General features: G+C 50.8%; 1 protein-coding gene across 1 annotated transcript; it reads right to left on the bottom strand.

Moving 5' to 3' along the window:
- Positions 1 to 1249: 1249 nt before the first annotated feature.
- On the bottom strand, positions 1250 to 12570 carry DUSP4 (dual specificity phosphatase 4). The gene is made up of 4 exons (XM_019534237.1): positions 12181 to 12570; positions 4025 to 4161; positions 2042 to 2261; positions 1250 to 1852 (listed from the first exon to the last, which is right to left on the bottom strand). The coding sequence occupies exons 1-4, from the start codon at positions 12557 to 12559 to the stop codon at positions 1467 to 1469; spliced, it is 1122 nt and encodes a 373-aa protein (XP_019389782.1). The 5' UTR covers positions 12560 to 12570; the 3' UTR covers positions 1250 to 1466.
- Between the last annotated feature and the right edge of the window lie 2527 nt (positions 12571 to 15097).

Below are 15097 nucleotides of genomic sequence, written 5' to 3'. Positions count from 1 at the left end.
CAAATACAGTATCAGAAAGGCCAAGTCTGAGTATAGGGTGGATCCACTGCTGCACAGCAGTTGGTGTTTCTAGCATGGCATTACAAGTATCATGGCTTTTAATAATGGGGGCACAGCAAAGGACACTACCCAATCACACAGCATACCTGACAGTTGGGAAATGGCCAACTGAGAAGAGCAGGTCACCTGCACAGACACAGGGAGCTGTGTTCTCCAGCAGTAAAAGGGTACTACTCCAGCACAAGAAAACCCCTCACACTATAAGAGTTATTCTGTTCAAGTGCAGGAATCCAGTCACAGGTGCTTGTAAGTTATGTAGCCTGCCATTGCGCCTCAGACGCAAGCTTCCCAACATGTTCCTCATGCCCTATGGCCAGAGGACTGCCCTTCAGCATGCATTCAGGGCTCTTACCTCATAAATCCCCACCTGCCTCATGCTCAGACATATGTGGTGGTCCAGATGAGCATGGTGCATGTAGCAAAGCAACATCACAAGCACTTCACAGCAAACAAATCAACCTTGTCTAGTTCAAAATAAATGACGACAAAGCTGTACCCCGCCAGACAAGGAAGGAAACAGGGCACTAGGACTAAATGCTACCCACTAAGTCCACACGTTGATCCTCAGGTGGAAGAAGTCCATATTGCAGTGCAGTGATTGAAGTGATCCCATTATCACAAGTCCCCTGTGTCCAGCAAGGGAACCCCACCCCCAGCCTGTGTTATTGCAGACTTAAGGAAACTCATGTCCCTCCAGTGGAGGAGATGGCTCCACTGTCACTGCACTAGTCTGCACAGACATGCAAGCAACCAACTTGTTCTCTAGTTACTTTGAAACTTGCATGAAACCTGCATGCTGCTGTTGTGCTCACAGTTCAAGATAAATAGGCTCTACAATTGTCACCAGTAGCACAATTGCTGCATTCAATAACTGGAAGAAAGTTTTGCGATAAATATCCCCTTGCCTCAGTTAAAAAAAAGGTTGTTTTTTTTTTCTTCTTTTCTTAGGGGCAGGCAGGGGAATGTTTTTTGTTTTTTTTAAAAGAGGGTGGGACAGAAATCAGGAAAAAATCAAAACCAGGCACTTTGGGAAATGGTACTTTTTTCTCCCAAGCAAAACTGGTCAGACACATTGTCAGGATTTGTGGATTTCACAACTTCAAGCCTCCTGCTTTAAAAAAAAAAAAAAAAAAAAAAAAATATGCACACTTACACGCACACACCTCTCTCTCTCTCTCACACACACACACACACACACACACACACACAGAGTCCAAAACCAGTGGCAAAGTCAGCCATTATTGCTCTTGGTCAAGGAGTTTTGCTTGGCCATTCAGCGGTTCACGCCAGGTCTTATGGCCTTGCAGCTGGCAGTTCCCAGGCAGCTCAACCTGGTCAGTGTCCTTGGCTGCGAAAAGCATCTGTGACACCACTGTCGTCACCCTCATCCTAGTTGACACCACAGGCTAACAGCTGGGTGAAGTGGTGATGGGGCTGTGCAGATAGGGGAGGCTGCTGGGGGTGGAATGGACCCCCACAGACACTGGGAAGCTGAAGACGAACTGGGATGTTGGCGTGGAGTTGGCTTTGCCACGTTCCCGTAGGGTCCCTGAGGGGCTGGCAGCTTCAACAGCACATGATGTCGCTAACACCTGGGACTCGAACTGCAGCAGCTGACCCATGAAGCTGAAGTTGGGGGAGATGATACTCCGGCGCTGCTTGACAAACTCAAAGGCCTCCTCCAGCCGCACTCGCTTCTTCATCATCAGGTAGGCCAAGCAGATGGTGGCGGAACGTGAGATGCCAGCCTGACAGTGCACCAGCACCCGGCCATGGCAGTCCTTCACTGAGTCTGCAGCGTCAGAAGGGAGAGAAGGGTAAGTAGCTCGCTCCTGCCACTCAAGCCACTGCCACACATTGCATACAATATGCAATTAACTAGCACTGGACTAAATCCTGTCACTGAACCCTTTTATGCATCAGCCTTGCTGTGTCTTCTGCCACCTCTCCCCACACCTCCCAGGCCATGGTACAAACCTACCTATGTAGTCTATTGCTTCCATGAACCAGGAGCTGATGTCAGCCTTGTGGTTATCCTCCACCGGGATGCACTTGTACTGATAGTGTCCTTCAAAGTGATTAGGGCAGTCTGAAGAAACGTTCAGCAAGGCCGTGATCCCCAGCGTGTCCAGCATGTCCCTCCGGGCTGCATGGTATGCACTGCCAAGGTAGAGGAAGGGGAGGATTTCCACAGGGCCGCCCTATTTCAGACAAAGAGAAACAAACACTGGAGTCAAGACAGAGGAGATAAGAGCACCGCTAGTCAGAAGGGAAGAGAGATGGGAACCACAGAGTTGGGTGAGCATGGCTACCAGACCTGCCCATAATTTGACAGTCTCAGTAGGGCCCATATCTTCAAGAGTGATGTGGGGTTCTGAAGGCCTCTGTAGCTAAAGCTTGGGATGCTTTACAAGGATTCAGTATCCAGACAGTAGGTTCTCCATGCTGTTTGGACACCAGGTCCGTTTCAAGGGCCGCTTGATAAACACAGGAGGCAGCATCTCCATACTAGAGCCATAGGGTCCAAGCCTGCAGACAACCTATACCCCAAGTACCTATTGGACTGGGACTGACTACCACATTTAAGGGACTGGGCCCAAATCTATATGAAAATGCCCTCTAAATTATTATCTGTCAGCTTCTGAAGGCCCTGGAATTGTCCTCTTCTGGGAGCTAAACAGGCAAACAGGAGAGTAGGTTGCTTTGAAAAACCCTTCCAGAGAATGTAGTTAGTAATGTTCATTCAACTAAAAAAAACAAACCACAGAAACCAGCTTCCCTGACCAAATGAACAGACAGAGAATATGAGGCGAGGCAGGACTTGTCGTTTTAGACTCCTTTCATTTGAAAGGCAAGCAGCAGACAGCAAAAACACAGCAGGCATAAGTGAATGAGGCCCTCAGATCCACCCCAATGCCCAAGGAAAATGAGGATATGGCTTAGCAGGTGTGGGCTCTCCAAACAATTTAGCCTTTTTACAAGGTAAACAGAGTTCTGGCACATGGACCCACAGATGTGACATGGAGGAAAGATGGTTCCAATGGGGCTCTGTGCAGCCTAGCTTTGTTTTCAAATGGCAGGTATTGATTTTCCATTTTGAATCAAGTCATTGCACTATTTATTCTCCAGCTGACAGCCCGATTTTGAAAGCACCACTCCCCCATGCAGACAGCTTTCTTGCTAGTTGACTATAGCCAGCATGCTACCGTGGCTTATGCAGGCTCCTTTCTACACCATTGGAAGAATTGATATCTACACAAACACCAGAGCTAGGAAGAAACATCTCCCACTGGGAAGAACTGGGGCGATTTCAAAGATTTTTCCTATTGTAAAGTAGGCAGGGGAAGGAAGCGAGACAAACCCACTCTGAACCAGGGACCGGATGTCAATTGTGCACTCCCTCCACCTGCCTCATTGAGTAGTCAGGGGCAAGTCTCTGCTCATCTCTCCTGTGGAAGCTGACCTACTTCATAAAAATGGGCCAATATTCACTGGGGAGGGAGAATGACAGCCCTCAAGCAGGATGAGGGAGGTAGAAACTTCAACATCCCAAGTGCCTGGTCCTCTCCCACCCCAGGGAATGCTTCAGCCACCAGTGTTTTTGAGGACATGACTAGTCTGGATGCTTCTTGCTTTGAGCAGAAAATTTATCCTGGACTCAGAACTACTTCCAAAGCATTGGCAATGCCTGCCTAAATGCCATTTTACAAGAAAAATTCTGCTTGAGACTTAAAAATCAAGAGAGAGAACTGCATGTACCACATCATATGGCCTGCAAGTGTTCCAGCTTGCTGAGCTGATAGGGACACAATGTCTTAAAACAGCTTTTTTGGACAATGCCTCCTCACCTGGACAGTTGAGACATTGAGGGTTTGACTCAATGCATGGGAGGAGATTTTAAACCTAGAAGCCAGGCAAATGGATGCCCCCAGGAATTCAGCACACTAGGTGCCAAGGAGCTTACCTGATCATGCAGGGGCGTTGCACAGGAGCCACATCCCAGGTCCAAAGGCTCAGCACTGGCTGGTGGCGAAATGCTACTCAGGGATTTTGTTTTCACACAGAATTCTGGATGCTCGGAATAAAACCTCTCATAGCCTCCTGCAATGGAAGAGACAGGCATAGAGCATTAACCAGGAAAGGCAGCAGGCTCTCTGCAAGCCAGGACTAGCATCTCTTGCTGCTTTGAATGCAGAGCCCGAGCTAAGCTGGCCTGTCGGCTCTGCCTCTACCACTAGGTGTCACTACCACCACAAAAGTCTCTCTAAGGAAGGGGGAGCCAGCAAAACAGGAGGATGAAAGTTAGTTTCTGGAAGCCATTTTGCATTGCATCACTCTTGGGGAGATCCTGGCCCCATTTCATGCACAGGGGACAGTGTACCAATAGGGTGGGTCAGACTACTGTACAGACCCCCCCAACCTCCAACAAAAGCTAAGGCCATCCGCTCTGTCCAATGAAGCTGGGGCAGACCAGAGAGCAGATGGCTACTTCTAGGATTGGGCCTTTAGTTCCCCAAGCCTAGTCAGGCCTTCCCCAATGACCGCCATGAGCGCACATGCAGCAGGGACAGATCATCCCACCATCTCACTCCAAAGCCAGGCACAACGATGGCCAAGGTGGCCCTCCATCATCACCAGGACACTGTTGTTCTCAGCGACTTGGACCAACAACCCCTCCTCTGCCCACCAGACAAAAGACTCCTTCCTCTGTCACAGAGCATGCTGTCCTCTCTACACTGCAGTCAGGAAATCATACCGAAGCTGACCAAGTCCTGGGCCCTTTTAACTTCTTAAGAGAAGCAAGCCCATGGAAGCACCAGCTTCAGAGCCACCTTCCATGGACTCAGATTTCCCACTTCCCTGGGATATTCAGCATTCCCCAGTGCCTGGGCATCTCCCGTCTTTGCACATGGGGAAAGACAGCTTTGGCAATGGGTGCCCAAACCCCCTGGTTGCCGCCAGGGCTGCATCATTAGTGCAGAACCTACTTGCCCACTCTTCTTACTGAAAGAAGGATGTTGGTCTGCTTTTGCACTTGAACACAATTCCCTGAGCTACAGAAGCATTAGTCCGCAGTCTGATTTTCAAACCATGCCACGGCCACCATCACTCATGTTCTTCTAGGCACAAGTTCCCCCTCTGAAGAATCCTTTCCTTTGGTGTCCCAGCCCCAAGCATGCCAAAAAACCCACAGCCCCAGTCATCACCCCTCTTTGGCAACTCTGTTGAAGCCAATGAAGTTACAGTTGCATAAGAAGCCATGAGAGAACAACCAGTTCTGGAAATATTGTCACAAATGCACCCATCTGTCTCATTTCACCCACTGCCGAGGGACAGCTTCTACCATTCAGAGTGTGATCCAGAGCCAGGATGGCAACAACAGGCTGCGATCTCAGCAGGAGGTGGGGACATGACATCATTCGTAGAGCACTGCCATGGCAACAGTCAAATGCTCCCACCAATAAAGGCCAAGGAAGGAGGAGTGGGGTGGTTGCAATCACCATCCATTTATTTATGAATAAATTGTAGTGTGGGAAGCCCTGGAAATCAGCAGACCCACTGCAAAGAGCTGGGCAGATGGGAAAAAAAAAAAAGAGTTGCTGCTTCCAATCCAAGTAGATTTTTACCATCTTGCTCGTAATTCCATTTTGTTCAGCCTGAGCAAGGTGAATGTGAACCAGTACCTTCAATCTCCCCAGGCTCTCATGACGGGTATCTTCCTAATGGGAAGCTGTTCAGATTGCCATGGATGACAGAGAGGAAAATGGGAGGGGTGTCTTAGGACTGAGAAAGAGGTAGGAAAGCTCAAATATAGACAGGTATACTCCTCTAGGGCTCAATACTTGACCATGCCTTTTGGCTTGGCAGTATGAAGCCAATGACGACTCATAAATCAGCTGCTCGCCACGTGTGCAATTTATTCCATATGTTCTAGCGCAGTCCTAGGCCCAGCTGAGTATCCAGCCAGCTGGGAGGTGGAGACAGGGTCCCAACAGCACTCATGGTCACAACCAAGCAAGAGTCTATATAGTGTCCCAAATCCAGGCAGAGAACATGACAGGAGAATTCCCTTGCAATCCTAACCTAGCTCCAGCTCACACACAGAGTGGGCTTGCAGTGACAATGCTTTCCACCTAGGAATCAAAAGGCTTTTGAAGACCAGGAATACATCACGATGGTCTTTAAGACACTGCACTCCAGCAACTTCTAAAAAAATTACATCATGCAGCTAGACTGAGAGCCAGAAAGTAACAGAGTTTAGTGCTACTTCATATGATAGTGGAGGTGCAAAAGCAGCTTAGTACTGGCTTTCAAAATTCAGCTGTTGTAAACCCACAGCCCTGTCTTTAGCACCAAATCTCAGGAGAGTCAGACCAGGCAAGGGAAGTAGATTGTTTCCTCGCAATCATTTGCATCTCTGCAAGGCAAGTGTGAAATGCAACAAGACCATGGTGACTTTCACCTAAATTTTGCCAGGACAGATTTAAACCAGGCATTTTCCATCTCATCTGAACTTATGTACCTGCATAGCTAGGGAATCAGATGTGCACTTAAGCTGTTGAGCTAGCTTCCTGCCTCAGAAAGCATCAGATTTTTCACTTGTTGCAAACTGCAAGAGCCAGTCTTTGCTCATGGGAGGCTGAAGGATAATCTGTGCTTGGTCTTGCTGTGCCTTACAAGCTTGCAGAGTCACCGTAATCCCATGTTTGCAGCACCACAGATCTGTACTTAAACAAAACAAACCATGAAGGCCTGGTGACCCTGTGGAAGCAGCTTGTTGTTTGTCATTACTGCCCCAGTAATACTCAATCCCAGCTTTATATTTTCCTACCAGTCACCAAAACAGTGCTGCTATTGATCAGCTCTAGTACAGGGCACCTTGGCTGTCATCTGCGGTCAATAACCTCCAGCGTTATTTCTCTGGCTTTCATTTAAATAAGTTAGTGGCCTTAAAATCCTCAGTTTGGTCTCCTAAAATCTACATCAGTCAGGTGTTTTACTGTCACAGCAGGAATTTAGCTACACTGAGGCCTACATTTTCTAGCTCAATTGCCAGAACTGTACTCCAGATTGCAGCTTCCTTTCTCCCCATCAAATAGACTACGAAGTCCTGGGTTTCAGCAGACCTCCCAGTTACCGAATGCAGTAAAACCCAGCACAGTGATTATTTACTCAGCTTAAGTTTCTCCTGCCAGACTGCTCTGTGTTAGGACATGAGCTCCAGGAGCTGGGCTTCAGGTGTGTTTAGTTATCTAGGCCTCCAAGAACAGTGACTCAGACAAATTCTGATGCCTCCTTTTTGCAGATTCTGCTTTCTCCTCCTTTCCTCACTGGCTTTGAGGCAGGACTACACAACACTAAGAGCTGCAAAAGAAGCCCTCCCCAGAAAAAGGAAGGGCACTCTGTCCAGCACCCACGGAACAAATGGATGCAGTGGTTAAAGGAAGGCTCCCTTTCTGCAGGAGGAATAGTGTAACAGCTCCACATGGCCACTTTCTACTACCAGCCTGTGTGTGGCATCATGTGCCAACTCTTTACCAGAATCCCACCCCGGACTCCCCATCTGCCAAATAACTTCTCTGAGCTGCTCGTGTTCTGGGTTTCTAGGCTTGTTGCTCAGCATCTATGAACAATTTTCAGGGTACGAGGATGCTAAAGAAGCCTCTTGATATCACTGCCTCTGGAGAGATTCATGCAGAAGTTGGCTGGCCTCACTCTGTCCCTAAATGTAAAAGATGAACTCCCACAGACTGATGCTGGCTGGTGCCTCTCCTAGGACAGAGGTAAGTCACTGCAGATCAGGACACAGGCTGCCATCTCCAGTCTGTTCCATGTGCAGAAACTAGAAACCAAGCATGAGAGCTTGACCCAAAGAGGCCAACAGTATTTGCATCATTAGTCTTCATGGGACCAGGAGCTCATCCCAAACTCTGATGATCAGCCATATCAGCCTAAATGCAAACCTGATTACAGTGGATCTACTCCTGATCTACAAGGGTGTAATGGAGCACAGAATTTAGTCTGGATGCCTTACAGCTCAGGCTGCATACTGTAGGCTGTGGCATACAATGATGGAGTCCAACTTCCAAGGGAGTGCTGAGTTTTAGTTTAAAACTAGTTTGATTCCATTTAAAAAAATGGAATTGAAAGGTTATGTTTTGCCTGTGTGCATCTAGGAGGAAAACATAGTAAGCAAAGGACAAGAACAACATGCCCAATTATAAGCACTTGCTTAAACCCATCCCAGTTCAGTCCCTCTTGGTCTACGAGATTTAAGCACATACTTGACTGCTTTGCAGAATCAAAGGAAATGGGGGAAGGAGGGAGGGACAGAGAGGTACTACTGCATGTTTTGCTACCAGCTACTAACATCTTTTTCCAATCCAAATACCTTCTCTTATCCTTGAATGAAGTTCCCATAACCCTTTCTTAACATGCAGTGTGTGTATTAAAATGCTATACACCTTATATAACAGCACCCCAAAGGTGGATTGGAGTAACATAAAGTGAGTCTGTTTCACTTGCTATTATTGCAGTTTTAAGATGCCGACAGGCTGTGTGGTCTATGCAGCACAGGTCTGAGGACCTCACGTTTCTAGGTCTTAATCTTGCTTGAGCCATTGGCATGCTGTATGTAATTAGCAAGACATTTGATCTTTTTGTACTCCAATTAATCCTGCTGCAAAATGGCTTTGAAGCTCTGCTTTGCCATAATGCACATGGAATATGTGAACAAAAATTATTACAATCATTATCAACAGCAGCTCACATGTAATAAAAACAAATACAATGAATTTAACATAATACATATTTGGGGGTTTGACACTGTTCCCATTGACACTAGCTGAATTCAGCTCTTTGAATGCAGTGCCTAAAATGCCGTGTGAATTCCCTTAGTTGTACTGTTTTTTCCTCTGTAAAAGGAATTGAGATTTTAAGTATAATTTGAGAAGGTAGAACTGAAAAGCAGGTTTTAATGAGATATTACCAAAGAGAAGAAGTCAAGTCAGGCCAATGAAGGCTTTTAAAATTAAAAGCTAACATAGACGGTCATGTCATTGAAACAAAGAAGCATTCTTAGCTCGCATGCATCTTTATCAGCATCAGAATGACTTATTAACAAGAGACAAAGCACAGTCCCTTTAGATGCCACTGCTGAGAAAACAATTGAGAAAAAGGCTCCCTGTTTGAAAATTATAATCCATCCTTATCAGAGCTCCTGCTGTTTTTACTGTATCAAGCACAACATAAATGCCAAATACAACATTTATCAAACCTATTAATGGACTCACCACTATCTAACTGCATGCATGCACTCCTGATCCCCCATTGTCAGTAAAACCATGAATAAATTACAATGCACTAGTTGTAAACAAAAAAAACGTGCCATTCCATTGGGCGCTCATGTTTCCAAAATAGACTAAGGGGAATTTTAAGAAAACCTCATTACAGAGCTTGAAACTTCTTGCTGTCACTATTACTGTGATTTTAATTTGGTTTAAATTAGCAAACATCAGAGGCAGGCCATTAAAAAGGCAACAATCACTAGAAAGTGATTGTCATCGGGCGTACAGACCAGTTCCAAAGGGTTTTGCTCTAGTACGAGGAAGTGAGTGCTTACACAACCGAGAAGCTTTTTTTGCTACGTAACTGATGATCTGCCTCCAGCATTCTGACCCGAACAACGGCTGATTTTCTTTCAGCACAACTCGCTGTATTTAGCTTGGATGAGAGGAAGGAATTAATTTTAATTATCTGCATCAAATTAAGGATCACTGCAGCTGGTTCCGCTGCTGCGGCTTCAAAGCTATTTCCCGCAGGTATCTGTCCAGCTTTAAACCAGATAAAACATGTTCAGTTTTCCCTATGCCCCCTACCTAAATTCTCAGGATTTAAGCTGTCCCTGTTGTTCCCCCCCACCCCCAGGCCCAGGTTTTGCAGTGTTTTGGCTGAAACAATCAGAGACTTGTGGCCAGGTCATGAACCTTCCTTCCCGGTCTCTCATCTCCCACTACACCAGGACAGAGGCACCATGACATTTCCTCTGAATTACTGTGAATATTCAAAAATGTGCAGGTTTCCCATCAGATTTGCCCTAGAGCTCCTTCCTGGCCTGCAGAAGGTTGAGAGTCATAATTCACCACGTTAGTCTGAACTCAAGTAGAAGGCAGAGCAGATGTGCACCTTATAGACTAACCGAGGTAGATATAAATAGCACAAGCTTCTTTGTGAGCTGATGCTCATTTTCTCATGAAGTGAGCTTCAGCTCACAAAAGCTTCTGTTATCTATATCTACTTTGGGTAGCCTATAAGGTGCACATCTACTTTGCCTTCTACTCGACTTCAGACTAATGTAGTGGGAGGGAGCAAAGCCATACACAAAGCAAACTCAGCCTCCATGTTCCACAAAAGGGGACAGTTTGATTGCTTTACCCAGAGCACAAGGGGAAGGAGAAAAAACCAGACTCACGAAGTCTTCCTCTGTGGGGAAGGATTTTTTGGGCACCAAAAGTATCGCATCACGCTGCCAAAATCCAGCCTGGGAGAGCTCAAAGCTGAAGCAGCAAAAAAGGGACCACAGGGGTTTCCTTCACAGAGACATGGCAGCTCCCACCCCAATGCTGGGGAAGAGCCCACTGGCCCCACCACCCCTTGTATGGAGCCAGATCAGACCAGCTATCCTTTCACTGGGCCTTTTTTGCTCCTATCCCTTGTCCCATGGGCAGACGCCTCAGCCCCAGAGCCAGCTGAGCCCTACCAAGCTCAGGCAGGTCAGGCACAGGTCACCAGCAGCCTTTCCCCAGCAGCTGACTGGGCAAAGGAGCAGGAAGTGACTAGCCACTGTCCCCCACACTGCGTGGGGAGCTTCCTGCCGGCCTGGGGAGGGGTGAGAGGGGGGCTGAAAGAGCAGGGGCTGTGGAGGAATGACTGGAATGTGCCCCGAGCGGGAATGGAGGGAGGGAAGGAGAAAGAACAGCCGCCCCCATCCCACCCCCTGCCCCTGGATTTGCAGCTGGGCGGGCCTGCAGGGAACAGAGCAAGGAGTGTTTGGCCTGGCAACTCCAGAGCAAGTAGGAGGCATGTGGGGGGCGCGGGGTGGCACACACCCAGGGGCAGGGAGCAGACCCTCCAGGCCCTGGGGCTGCTTGTGGACTCCCTCCACACCCCAGGCACAGGGCCTCCCTGATCCCTCCCCCTCATGCAGGACTGCCCTGACCCCTCCTGCTCACACCCATGGTCAAGGACTGCTCTGATCCCTCCACACACCCCTCATGCATGGGGCCTGCTCCGATTTCGCCCCCACTTCCCAAGGCAGGGGCTGCCCCGATTTCCCCCTCCCATACTTACACCCCATATACAGGACTGTCTGATTTCCCCCCCTCACACACCAAAGCTCCCTCAGTCCCCATGCCCTAATCCCTCTTCACACTCACACCCCATGCAGGGGCTGCTCTTACCTCCCCCTCCACCAGGACTGCTCCAACCCCCACACACAGCCCATACAGGGGCTGCCCCAACCCCCCACTCACAGCCCACACATGGGGGCTGCTCTGATCCTGCCCCCTCACACCTCCTACACAAGACTGCTTTGATTCCTGGCCCCCACTCACTCCCCACGCATGGGGGCTGTTCTGACCTTCCCCCCCTCACACCCCATATACAGGGCTGCCCCAATGACCCCCCACTCACTCACACCCCACATGGGGGGCTGCCCCTGTCCCCTCCTGCTCATGCCCATGACTGAAGTCTGCCCTGACACACATGGGGCTGCTCTGCAACCCCTGCCCCCCAATGCCTGGGATTGTCCCAATGACCCCCCCGTTGCTCACTCACACCACACCTAGAGGGCTGCCCCATCCCCTCCTGCTCACACCCCATGGCCCAGGGCTGTCCCTTCCCCCCACCACGGGGCTGCTCGAACTGCCCCCCACTGCCTGGGGCTGCCCCAGTGACCCCCCTACTCACTCACACCCCACGTATGTAACTGCTCCGTCCCCTCCTGCTCACACAGGGCTGCCCCCGCTCCTTCCACTCCCTCCCCCGGGGGCCTGCCCCGACCCCTCCTGCTCACACCCACGGCAGGGCGGCCGCGACCCCCCCGGGGCTGCCCCAGCCCACCTGCGAGCAGGCAGACGTCGGCGCGCTCGGCGTCGCGGCGCAGCGCCCGCAGCACGAGGGACACGGTGCCGTCGTCGCGCAGGCAGTCGGCGTCGGGGCTGCGCTCGTCGTACAGCACCACGGCGGAGTAGAGGCCGGCACGCAGGCGGGCGCGCACCTCGGCCTCGGCCGGCAGGATCTGCTCCAGGCTCACGGCGCCCTTGGCGCGGCGCCGCACGATGGTGTTGCAGCGCACGTTGAGGGCGCCGAGGACATGGCCCGCGCTGTGCGCCAGGAAGGGCCGGCAGTCCAGCACCAGCACGCGGCCCTCCTCGCGGCCCGCCAGCAGCCGCCGCAGCCCGCCGCTCTCCAGCTCGCGCAGCTCCCCCATGGCCACCATGGTGCTGATCCGGCCCCGCGCTGAATGGAGCGCGCCGCCGCTGACGTCACCGCGGCCCATTGTGAGCGCGGCCCGCCCGCCGCCTCCATTCATAAAACCGGGCCGTGGAACGCGGCGCCGCCGCTTTGTGAATGGAGCGCGGCCCGCAGCCATGCGCCGCCCCTCCCCCCGCCATTGACTGGCCATGACCTGGGCATGAGCCACGGGGGAGCGCTGCGTGCCCACCCGCACGGAGCTGCCTCAATGACCCCGCTTCACTCGCACCCCACAGATGGGGCTGCCCCTGCCCCCTCCTGCTCACACCCCAGGGCCGAGAGCTGCCCCATTCCCCCCCTACACACGCACACACACGATCCCCTCCCCCCCACACGAGGCTCCTCTAACCCTTCCCCATGTATAGGGCTGCCCCAATGACCCCCTACTCACTCACACCCCACACAGGGGCCTGCCCCTGTCCCCTCCTGCTCACACCCAAGCCCCCCCTCTCCACCTTCCCCCCCTCCCCCCCGGGATCTCAGGGCCGCTGTGGTTCCCCCGCGATGGTGCCCGGCCGGGGCAGGTCATCAGGGCGGTGGCAGCGATCGGGGCCTGCCCCGCTGCCCAGGCTCGGACCCCCGGCAGCGCCTTGGTTCCCTGCCCGCGGCTGGGGGCAGAGGCGGCGCGGGCCCGCGGGGTCTGGAACGAGCAGGACGCGGGGTTCCATTTTCGAACGTTGGATCTGCCGAGACCCGCCCCCTGCGGGGGAGGGGGCGGGGGGGTTCCATCGGCTGCGCCCCGCCGCTGCATGGGAGACCCGGGTGAGGGGACGTGGCCTTCGGCCAGAAGGAGCCCGGTGCTGCCCCAGGGAACAGACCTCCTGCGAGCTCTCCCCCGTGACCTGGCTCCTGGCAGCAGCGAGCCACTTCCTTCCCTGTTCCTTCCGCGGAGAAGCGACTGTTTGCAACAAAGGAGCGTTTGTCCAGCAGGGCTCTGGGAGAGATGATCCTGCCCGGACAAGGGTGCTGGGCTAGCCGCCTCCCCAGGGCCCTGCCAGGCCTTGCTCCAGCCCTCAAACAAAGGGGTGCCTAGCCTACGGTTGTCCTTGCTATTAGCAAATCAAATGATTGTTGATCTTTGTTAAAAACAACAACAATCATGATCATAGAATCACAGGCTCCAGAGCTCATCTAGTCCAACCCCCTTGCCTGAGGCAGGGCCATACCATACCACACAGCAGCGATTCCCAACCTGCAGTACAGGTACCACCAGGGGTACTCAGACAACCTGTCAGTGATACACATTAACAATTTTTTTTTAATTACTTTATATGACAAACCTTTGCTGGTGGTACTTAAGGTTGAACTAAAAAATTTGCTGGTGGTACATAAGGCTGTATCATTTTTAAACTGGTGGTGCACAATCTGTCAGTTTGGGAACTGCTGCTATACAAGCAACCCATGCTTAATGCTGTTTCACTTAGAGCTATTTCACTATAACACTACTTTTAAATTGATACCCAATTTCACTTAGCGCTCAGTGAGTTTCATTATAATGATCGCAGTCGCCATCTTGGGTCATTAAAAGCACCTGTGATCACCGTTCTGTGTTATCAAATACTTTCAGTTTCACTTAACATTCTTTTTGCTTTATGCTCAGTTTTTCAGGAACCAATTAAGAGCACTAAGCAGGGGTTGCCTACACAATCCATAATCTAAACCAATGGTTCTCAATATTTTTTGTACCAGGACCCATTTGTAAACATCCATAGCCAGTCCTGACCTGATAAATAATTTAAGTAGTAAACAGCCCCCTGTCCCTGGTAGCGCCCCTCACTCAGGACCAGCTGCTCCCCGAACCCAGGTCCCAGCCCCGCCCCCAGCGTGCAGGGTAGGGGGTAGGTGTGTGGGGCCGGAGGGTATGTGTGGGCACTGGGGCCTCAAACAGCCCCTGGCAGGCTGGAACTCTGCAAGTGAAAAGCCACAGTTTCCCATGCTTTTGTCCTTTAAAGGACAATCCATTTTTAAAGTTTGTTCATGACTCTTTCATATATTCTTGCAACCCACTTTTGGGTCATGACCGACAGGTTGAGAAACACTGATCTAAACTCAAGCATGATGTGACACAGACCTAACACCCTAACCCACCACACGTAAAGCAGAGGAACCACAGCAGCCAAAGTCTTGCTTCTATGAAATGTTGTCGATATAGGCTCAAGACATCCCTGATAGAGGGCTACCCCCTGCCCCACAGAGGAGGACAACCCCCCTACAGTCCATACCTGTCTGACCATGGGATAAAATTCCTTCCCAACCCCAAATATGCTGATTGGTTTGACTCAAAGAAGAGGGGCAAGACCCTCTAGCCAGGAACTTCCAGAAGAAGCACTGGCACAGCCCCCAGTTCCCCCTCCAAACCCAGCACCAATTCCTGCTTCTGAATTCACATGTCTTTCGGGAGAAGGGGGAAAAAAACCCAGAGATTTTAAAACTGTTTAAAAAATGAAAGAAGAGGCCTCTTGTCTTTTCCCTCCCAATGTGTGAAATGAGCACATTACTGTAA

Source organism: Crocodylus porosus, unplaced genomic scaffold (assembly GCF_001723895.1).
Source record: "Crocodylus porosus isolate Cpor-Errol unplaced genomic scaffold, CroPor_comp1, whole genome shotgun sequence".
Classification (NCBI taxonomy): Eukaryota; Metazoa; Chordata; order Crocodylia; family Crocodylidae; genus Crocodylus; species Crocodylus porosus.
Note: the sequence above shows the minus strand (reverse complement) of the source record. Positions and strands in the feature narration are given on the sequence as shown.

Coding starts and splice junctions, on each gene's coding strand:
- DUSP4 (XM_019534237.1), bottom strand. CDS start 12,559: ATGGTGGCCATGGGGGAGCTGCGCGAGCTGGAGAGCGGCGGGCTGCGG. Junction 2,262..4,024: donor CAACGCCCCTGCATGATCAG/GTAAGCTCCTTG, acceptor TGTCTGAAATAG/GGCGGCCCTGTGGAAATCCT. Junction 1,853..2,041: donor GGAAGCAATAGACTACATAG/GTAGGTTTGTAC, acceptor CTGACGCTGCAG/ACTCAGTGAAGGACTGCCAT.